The following is a 9,652-nucleotide window of genomic DNA, read 5'->3' as shown; positions in this document are numbered from 1 at the left end:
TCAATCCTTCCGCCTCAGGCTCCCAAAGTGCTGGGATTACATCTGTGAGCCAAGGTCTTTTGAGATGATAAAAATGTTCTAAAATTAGATTGTGTTGATGGATGCACAACCGTGTGAATATACTGAAAAACATTGACTTGTATACTTTGAATGGGTGACTTGTATAGCATATGAGTTATATATCAATATAGCTGTTACAGAAAGATCCAGGAGGATGGGGAGGAGAGAAGGGAAGCTGAATCATAAATTCTAAATTTCTTTGAAGACAAACTTAATAAAGAAGGATTTAGGTTGGGCACCATGGCTCACACCTGTAATCCCAGCACTCTGGGAAGCCTCGGTGGGAGGATCACTTGAGCTCAGGAGTTTGAGTCCAGGAGTTCAAGACCAGCCTGGGCAACATAGCAAGACCCTGGCTCTACAAATACCCACCCCCCAAAAAAAAATTAGCCTGGCACCATGGCACGTGCCTGTAGTCTCAGCTACTTGGGGGGCTGAGGTGGGAGGATGGCTTCAGCCTGGGAGGTTGAGGCTGCAGTAAGCCCTTATCCACAACTCCACTCAGCCTGGGCAACAGAGCAAGACCCTGCCTCAACAAAAAAAATTTTTATTTAAAAATTTTTGATGAACTGTTACCGATGGAGGGTATCCAGGTGCTTGGTCTCTTGAATGAAGAATTGGGCAAAACGCACAAAGCAAGGAAATAATGAAGCAACAAAGGCAGAGATTTATTGAAAATAAAAATACACCCCACAGTGTGGGTGCGGCGGGAGCATAGGGGCTCAAGGGCTGGGTTACATAATTTTTTGGCGTTTAAATACCCTCTAGAGGTTTCCATTGGTTACTTGCTGTACGCCCTATGTAAATGGAGAGGATGTTTCCTGTCATAGCTGAAGTGTGAATCAGCCTTATGTTCCCTGCCTCCAGACCCTATTTTCCTGCCTCAGAACCATTTGAGAATAAGTCGCAAACATGCTGCACCACCAAATACCTAACTCTATTTTCCACAAACAGGGACAAGTTCCCACATGTACACTGTCAGTCAACGGTGAAATTCAGGACATTAACACGGCTGGATCGCTACTGTCTAATCCGAAGACCCAACCACATTCACCACTTGTGCCAATAATGTGTGTTCATTTCACTGTATGTTTTGAAATGTATACCAGATGCATATATTATCTTTATGAAAAAACTGATATTTTAAAACCACTCGACACAGCCAAATGAAATAAGAGCGAACTCATTCAAGCAGGAGCCCCGGAGGACTGGGAGAAACCGGCCTCTCACAGGCCTCCTCACCTGAGCTGGGCTCGCCCCTGACCACCGCCCACCCACTCCAGGGCCGGACACGGGAAGGGACCGCCCAGACCGAAGGTCTCAGGGGACTAAAACCCCGGGTCCTGAATGCGCCTGGGCCCTGCAGCGAACCTGGCGTCCCCACCCGACTCCAGAATCAGATTCAGGCCAGGCCAGGAACCACCCCAGCTTCCTACATCCGCCTTGGTCCAGGTAGCAATGCGGAAGGCGGACGCCAGGGGGTCGGAGGCTCAAGGGCGGGGATCGAGACCCAAGCCCTGGCGCGCCCACCAAGATGTGGCTCTGGACTAAGGTTCCGGAACAGCCGGCCCTGAACACCCACGTGCAGCTTCCCATCGCAGCCCTGGCCTGGCTCCTCGGTCCCCGGTTGAGAGACCCGCGGTCGCTGCAGGGTGCCTCGCCAAGGGTGCGGGCTCGAGGCGCACAGTGCTCCCAGCCTCTCCCACCCCAACCCCGCCATTAAGGGGAGCCCCAGCGACGCCCTGAACCCTGAAAGTCACACTGGGGCCGGGGCTGCACTTGGCGTCCGCTTCCCCTCCCGTCACAGTGACCAGGGCTAGGGCCGCGGTCGGGGCCGTCGGGGAGAGCGGAGGGCGCGTGGGAATGGGGCTCGCTGCGCCACGGAAAACCCAAGCCGTCCTTCGAGTCCTCCCAGCTGTTCCGCAGAGCCGGGGCCGCTGCCATCGCGTCTGCCCCGAGGGTGCGCAGGCGGGTACCTGTCCCGACTCCGGGAACAGCGGGAGCCCGGAGACGCCCGTCGGGCTTCCCAGCCCCACCTGGGACGTCTCTAGGGGCGGGAGGCCAGGAGAGAAGAGGGTGGGAGAGATGAGCTGCAGGGGGATACGGGACCCAGGTACCCGGGATATTATAACACGCTTTCCACCCGTAGGACTGGGGCCCACAAGTGACCAGAAAGGTGGGACTCATTCGCCCCCTTTGCAGATGGACCCATGTTGGCGCCCCTTAGATCTGCAGTGGGGGCACCAGGACCTGCGGGGAGCGCCCCTGCGCCCCAAACGCCAGCAGGTCCGCACGACCGCATTCCCACCTGGCTTCCTTTGCACAAATGCTGCGTCAGGGCACGCCCCAGACCCACTCCTTCCCAGATCGCGACCCTCACGCCTTCGCAGACATAAAGTGTCCTAAGCACAGGCAGGCTCAGAGCCCGCCTCCGCCTCGGATTCGCTGTGTGGCCCAGAGCCAGTATCTTGGCCTCTCTGGGTCTCAGTTTGCTCATCTCAGTGAATGGGACACAGACACAGTCGCGCTGCGGGCTAACGCTTTATTTGCCAGCCAAGGCCCCGGGCACGCCTGGGCTTCTGCTCAGAAGATCCTCACGGAGTCCAGCTGCACGTCCCCGCCCGCCTCCACCAGGCGCACGCGCGCCAGCGGCAGGCGGTGGCGGAAGTGGTGGTACTGGGCGTCCCCAACCACGGCCTGCAGGGGAGGGTCGGTGGTGAGGATTCCGGAGACCCATGCTGGGTGGCCCTGGGGAAATCACTCATCCCCTCTGGGCCTCAGTTTCCTCACTGGGAAAATGGGGCTATTGTTCACTCTAACTCTTGCGTGAGGATCAAACGAGTTGACTGTGTGGCACAGTAAAAAGCGGCTTTTTTAGTGCTGGTAATGGATATTCTCATTTCAGCAACCATTACCCGCTATTAAAGCGCAGAGGAGGGAGGTGAATTCGCGTAAGGTCTGGGTGGTGGAGGATCTGCCGCCACCCCCGCCCGCCAATCCACTTGCTAGGACGAGTTCCTGGGCGCTGTTTCCAACCCATCCCTCCCCATGCCTCAAACCCCGGACCTCAGGAAGGAATGAACTGGGAGTAGGGTCTGGGATGGCGAGTCTGGGCCACGCCTTCCCGCTAGGACGCCCACCCCTTGGACACTTGGCTGGTGCTCGCCTCGTCCTGACCCTGCTGTCTCTCTGTCCCTCGGACCCAAACTGGAGTTGTTTAGGCGAGAGAGAGGGTCGAAGGACACCCTTCTCCGCCTTGGCCACGACTTCCCTACCCTCCTCACCCCACCCCGAACCTCCCTGCCTTCCACCAATGGCCTGGCTTTGCCCAACCCTCTGCTCCAGGGACCTAAGTCTTGGCGTCCACGCCCCTGTCGCAGAGACGCACCTTGAAGCCGTCGTCTGACGCGATGATGAGCACCTCGAAGGGCTGCCCGCGCTGGAAAGGAACGCCCGGCCCGCGCTCCTCGCGACCCCAGGAGCCTTGCTCCTTGCTGTTGAAGACCACCTCCGACGTGTCCAGCCGGGGGTTGAAATGCAGGGCGACATCGGAGCCCTGCTCCTCCCCGCACAGCAGGTTTACATGGAACCTGGAAGAGGGGGATGGTGGCCGCCAGGGCAAGAAATGTTGAGGGTGAGGAATACCAATGTCTACAATTTACTTTGAATGAATAAGTAAATGAAATGTTGGCTGGGTGCAGTGGCTCACCCTGTAATCCCAGCACTCTGGGAGGTGGAGAAGGGAGGATCGCTTGGGCCCGGAAGTTAAAGACCCTGGGCAACATAGTAAGACCCCATCTTACAAAAAAACGAAAGAACAAACAAAACATAAACCGCCCAGACCAAAGTGAAGGGCTTATGGGCTGGCACTCCCCATTCCCAGAGTACCCCCAAATTAGCAGGGACCTAAAGACAGGCACACACCGCAGAAGGAGAGGTGGCCGACTAATGACCAGGGAGCTTAGATTCCCAAGGCAGCCAAAACATCATGAGGCCCTTGGCAGAAACCTACCCAGACCAAAGTCACTACGCTTAGGGCAGGGTGCCCTCATTTCCAAAGAGCCTGGGAGCTGCCCAGGAGGTCTGGGTGATAGCCAGGGTGCTCCTGATGCTCAGGGAACCCTCAGCTTCTACAGGACAAAGAATAATACCAGGAACCCCAGTATTTCCAGGGTACCTCAGAATCCAGAAGGCCTGAAGTTCGTTAGCCAGGAAGTCAAAGGATGGCTTGGCAAGGACTCCCAGGGTCCAGGGTGTCTCCAGGACTTGGAGTATTTCCAGAGTTCCCTGGGACTCAGACATGGAAGTCATAGGACTATATCTAGGAACCCTGAGATTACCCAGGGACCTCAAATGCTTAGGGAAACTTAGGGACCCCACCCACAAAGGCATGGGGCAAATACGAATACATCAGATTTGAGGTCAGAAATGGCCTCGGACTCCTAGCCTGGTGGATACAGGTGGCCTCGGGCCCCTACTTCTGGACTGCAAAAATTGGGAGTCAGCTGATCCTGAGACCTGTACCCTTTACCCCTAGGGCCTGGGGCCTCACCTGCTGGCATTGGGAGGAACCAAGCCACGAATTCTCATCACCGTGCCAGGGCGGATGCCCTCGGGCAGCGAGGACTTGTGGGGGACGTTCTGCAAGAGTGGGGTGCAGGGGCCACTGTGAGCCGGTGAGACCGAGGGAGGGAGGCAGAAGGTGGGTCACCCCTCAGAGGAGCCGACCAGGGCTGAGACTGGCAGAAATCAGTGGAAGAGGAAAGGGTGGCGGAGAGGCAGGAAAGAGACCAGAAACAGACAGGGAAACAGATGGGGAGAGCAACAAAGACAAACAGTAAGATCCTCAAAGAGGGCCCCAGAGGAAGCCACAAAGAGGTAGAGGGGACAGTCGGGATGGGGGTTACCCGGAGGCCACAGCCCAGGCCAGTCCATGGCACACTCACTGCCCACTTACTCCTTTGAAAGAGGAGCCCCCAGCCCCCTCCCAGCTTGGCCCCGCCCCGGGCCCCTGGAGCACTCACGGACATGGCTGGGACCGGGTTGGGCAGCCGTGGTGGTGGGGCCTGCTGGGGACCTTAAATAAAAGCAGGGCGGGGCTGGCCCTGATGACTCACCCCACCCCTTCCCACCTACCACCCACACCTGGCACGGACCCTGGCCCTGGGGCAAGCCCGGCGAAGCGGGAGTGGCACCTCTTCTTGGGGGCCCTGATCCCCCCATCACCCAGGGCCCGGGTGCACTGCCCCTCTCCTAGGAGCTGATAATAAGAGGGAATGTTTAATTGTAATAAACTCACAGCAGAGAAGGCTCCTTGTGCCACTGCCCCTCCACCCTTGTCTTCCCGCTGCCTGGCACACGGAGAGCCTCTATCTCATTTCATGTATTTATTTGTTAGTAATTTCTCTTATTTTATACACAGACATATTAGGTCCTGGGAGGCCAATCTGGGTGGGAACTCCAAACCCTTCTCTCCAGCTGAGAACCTCCTGCCTGGACTGATCCGCGCTGAAATCTAAGCTTCTGCCTCTGTAATGGAACAGAGGCCACAATAGGAGCGCTAGTGACTGACAGGGTGGCTTCATGGGTTCACAGGGGGCCTGCCTGATCCCCTCAGCGCTGCACCCCTGGGTCCTGGAGTGTGCCCAGTTCATGGAAGTCCTCAGTCAGGAGGGGTGAAAGGAGGGGATCCACTAGGACTATGCCTGTCATTTCCGAGGCCCCTCGGCTGCCCAGGAGATGCAGGAAATCACTGATTGGGACCCCATCATTCCAACAGGGAGGAGTATGGGTCACATCCATTGTACAGAGGAGGAGGCTGAGGCTGAGGCTGGGATGGGAAGGGATTTGCCAAAGGCAGGAGCGTGCAGGACCCGCTGCCCTGACCTCTGGCTCTCCTCACCTCTGCTCGCACCTCTCCTATGGGTTCTGTCTCTGGGGCTGGCTGTCTCACTCTGTCCGTCTCTGCCCCTAACTCTGTCTACCACATATTCCTGTCCCACTTCTCACCTTCAAATCTCTCTTCTTCCTCCTTCCAGGACTGCTACCATCATGCCACCAAGTTTGTAGGTCAGGATGAGGCGGGTTTTGGGGTGGTGGGTGGCCTAGCATTCCATCACCACCTAGATCAAAAGCAGAGCAAGGTGGGGACCCTCCCGCCAGGCCCGAAACAGCCCCCTTGGGCCTAAGACTCTGCAAGAGAACTCAGGGTTGGGGAATTGGCTTGGTGGAGGGGCGGGTAGGGCTGAAAGATGCTTCTGAAAGGCAGGGATGGTGTGGGAGCTGAGCAGAAACCACTCCTAGCAGCCCAGCAGCCCTCCTGGACCTTTTCCACTCGCCACTCCAGCTCCTGCCCCACCCAGCAGGCTGCTGAGAGGCCTGGGCAGAGGCAGGCTGGCAGTGGAAAGTTTGGGTGGAGACACCAGACCCAGAACCATCCTCCACCCTCTGCGTCCCAGGCCCCCAGCCTCTCGCCCCCTCCCCACACACTCCAAGGCACCAAGCTCAGGGACCAGTTCTTGGGAACATGAGCTCAGAGAGGGAGGCTGGCAGCTGCATTTCAGTAGGGGCTGCAAGCACCCCCATTCTGCAGAGGACAAAACTGAGGCTTAGACAGGGGCCACCTCTCAGTCAAGGAAGAGGCCAGCCCCTCAGCTCCAGAGGGGTCTTTGTGCCAAGGACATGTCATGGGCATGGACAGAGAGGATAGCAGGGTGTCCGGTGATCATACCACCAGCCCAGCTCAGTTAGTTCCCGAGAATGCTCCCCTGAATGGTGGACTCCATTGTTCTAACATTATTGACCATTCTAAAGAAGACACTCTCGCCTGGGCAACACGGCAAGACCTCATCACTACAAAAAATAAAAATAAAATAAAATAGCCCAGTGGGTTGGCGCACATCTGCCTGTAATTCCAGCTACTTGGGAGGCTGAGGCAGGAGAATCGCTTGAGCCCAGGAGGTCAGAGGCTGCAGGGAGCTATGATCACACCACAGCTCTCAAGCCTGGGCAACACAGTGAGACCTCAGTCCACAAAAAGAAAAGACACTCCTTACATTACTTGATACATCATTCTGTACCTTGCTATTGTTTCCCAAGAACATCTTTTTATTTATTTCTATTTCTTCACTGTGGCTGGATATGACTTCACACCCAACCAACGTGCAAGTCCCAACTTGCCTTAAGTGATTGGCCAAATGGTTGCAGTCAATCTGTTACCAGTCTAAAAGGCTGGCTCCTTTCCTGTAACTGAGATATGCATCCTCAATGGGCTCTTATTCATTAGTGTTGATTATGCTTCTCATCAGTTGTGAAACAATATTTTCTTTTGTGTTTTTTTCTTTTTTTTTTTGAGACAGAGTCTCACCCTGTCACCCAGGCTGGAGTGCAGTGGTGCGATCTCGGCTCGCTGCAACCTCCACCTCCCGGGTTGAAGTGATTCTTTGGCCTCAGCCTCCTGAGTAGCTGGGATTACAGGCACCCACCAACATGCCTGGCTAATTTTTTTGTTTGTTTGGTTTTGTTTTTTTTTGAGACAGAGTCTTGCTCTGCCGCCCAGGCTGGAGTGCAGTGGGGCCATTTCGGCTCACTGCAAGCTCCGCCTCCCTGGTTCACGCCATTCTCCTGCCTCAGCCTCCTGAGTAGCTGGGACTACAGGCTCCCGCCACCACGCCCAGCTAATTTTTTGCATTTTTGGTAGAGACGGGGTTTCACTGTATTAGCCAGGATGGTCTCGGTCTCCTGACCTCATGATCCGCCCGCCTTGGCCTCCCAAAGTGCTGGGATTACAGGCATAAGCCACTGCGCCTGGCCTAATTTTTGTATTTTTAGTAGAGACAGGGTTTCGCCATGTTGGTCAGGCTGGTCTCGAACTCCTGACCTCGTGATCTGCCCTCCTCGGCCTCCCAAAGTGTTGGGATTACAGGTGTGAGCCACTGCGCCTGGCCTGAAATAATATTTTCGTGAGCCTTTTTTCTTTTTCTTTTTCTTTTTTGTTTTTTGAGACAGAGTCTCGCTCTGTTGCCCAGGCAGGAGTGCAGTGGTTCGATCTTGGCTCACTGCAACCTCTGCCTTCCAGGTTCAAGTGATTCTCCTGCCTCAGCCTCCCAAGTAGCTGGGATTTCAGGTGCCTGCCACCACGCCTGGCTACTTTTTGTATTTTTAGTAGAGACCGGGTTTCACCATGTTGGCCAGACTGGCCTTGAACTCCTGACCTCAGGTGATCCACCTGCCTCAGCCTCCCAAAGTGCTGGGATTGCAAGTGTGAACCAACGCACCTGGTCACCTTTTTTCAATTTTAAATAGTTAATGTAGGCCGGGTGTGGTGGTGCACACCTGCATTCCCAGCTACTCGAGAGGCCGAGGCAGGAGAATTGCTTGAACCCAGGAGGCAGAAATTGTAGTGAGCCAAGATAGCACCATTGCGCTTTAGCCTGGGCAAAAAGAACAAGACTCTGTCTCAAAAAGTATATATAATAATAATAATAATAATAATAATAATAAATGTATATATTTCTCAATAGTCTTTCTATCAAGGTATCCTTCCCATAAAATAAAAGATGCAGATATTAAAGGTATAGTTCACTGATTTTGAGAACTGTGGAGACCTATCTAACCACCTCCTCAATTAAGTTTCCTGGTGTCCAGGAAATAGTGGCCTCTCTTCTAGTTCCAGGAAGCCACTGGCCAGTGTCACTCCTGACCATTTTTTTGTTTTGTTTTGTTTTGTTTTGTTTTTGAGATGGGGGTCTCACTCTGTCACCCAGGCTGGAGTGCAGTGGTGCAGTCTCCGCTCACTGCAGCCTCAACCTTCCAAGCTTAAACCTCCTGGGCTCACCACCTCAGCCTCCCGAGTAGCTGGGGCTACAGACACACGCCACCATGCCTGGCTAATTGTGTATTTTTTGTAGAGAGAGGGTTTTACGATGTTGCCTAGGCTGGTGTTGAACTCCTGGAGTCAAGCGATCTGCCTGCCTTAGCCTCCCAAAGTGCTGGGATTACAGGCATGAGCCACTGGGCCTGGCCACTGCTGAGCATTGACTAGCCACCAAGGTTCTTTTGTCTCAAAATAAAGAAGAGGGAGTAGACTGATTTTTCTGACTTTATGCCTCTTTTAGGAAATAATTTAGATGAAAAGTAGCTAATTGCACACTAGGTGGTTGTAGAGATTTAAAATTCAGGCTCCATGAATGTCATTTGTTGGTCACATTTTGGTTATTTTTTATACACAGTGAAGGTAATTCTGGGGCTGCTTTTTGTAAATCAACATTCTGATGATGAAAATGACACTTAGAAATCTCACTTTGGCTGGGCGCGGTGGCTCATGCCTATAATCCCAACACTTTGGGAGGCCGAGGCGGGCGGATCACCTGAGATCAGGAGTTCGAGACCAGCCTGGCCAATAGGGTGAAACCCCGTCTCTACTAAAAATAGAAAAAATTAGCTGGGCATGGTGGCAGGCACCTGTAATGCCAGCTACTCGGGGGGCTGAGGAGGAGAATCGCTTGAACCTGGGAGGCAGAGGTTGCAGTGAGCCAAGATCACGCCATTGCACTCCAGTGTGGGGGACAAGATCGAGACTTCCTCTCAAAAA

At 54.4% G+C, this 9,652-nt stretch overlaps 1 protein-coding gene across 1 annotated transcript; it reads right to left on the bottom strand.

Moving 5' to 3' along the window:
• Positions 1–2,587: 2,587 nt before the first annotated feature.
• Positions 2,588–9,145, bottom strand: LOC100981622 (galectin-7). The gene is made up of 5 exons (XM_063600251.1): positions 6,070–9,145; positions 5,085–5,137; positions 4,613–4,701; positions 3,449–3,650; positions 2,588–2,757 (listed from the first exon to the last, which is right to left on the bottom strand). Exons 2-5 carry the CDS (start codon positions 5,088–5,090, stop codon positions 2,644–2,646), a joined length of 411 nt encoding a protein of 136 aa, XP_063456321.1. The 5' UTR covers positions 5,091–5,137; positions 6,070–9,145; the 3' UTR covers positions 2,588–2,643.
• Positions 9,146–9,652: the final 507 nt, after the last annotated feature.

This window comes from Pan paniscus, chromosome 20, assembly GCF_029289425.2.
Source record: "Pan paniscus chromosome 20, NHGRI_mPanPan1-v2.0_pri, whole genome shotgun sequence".
Classification (NCBI taxonomy): Eukaryota; Metazoa; Chordata; class Mammalia; order Primates; family Hominidae; genus Pan; species Pan paniscus.
Note: the sequence above shows the minus strand (reverse complement) of the source record. Positions and strands in the feature narration are given on the sequence as shown.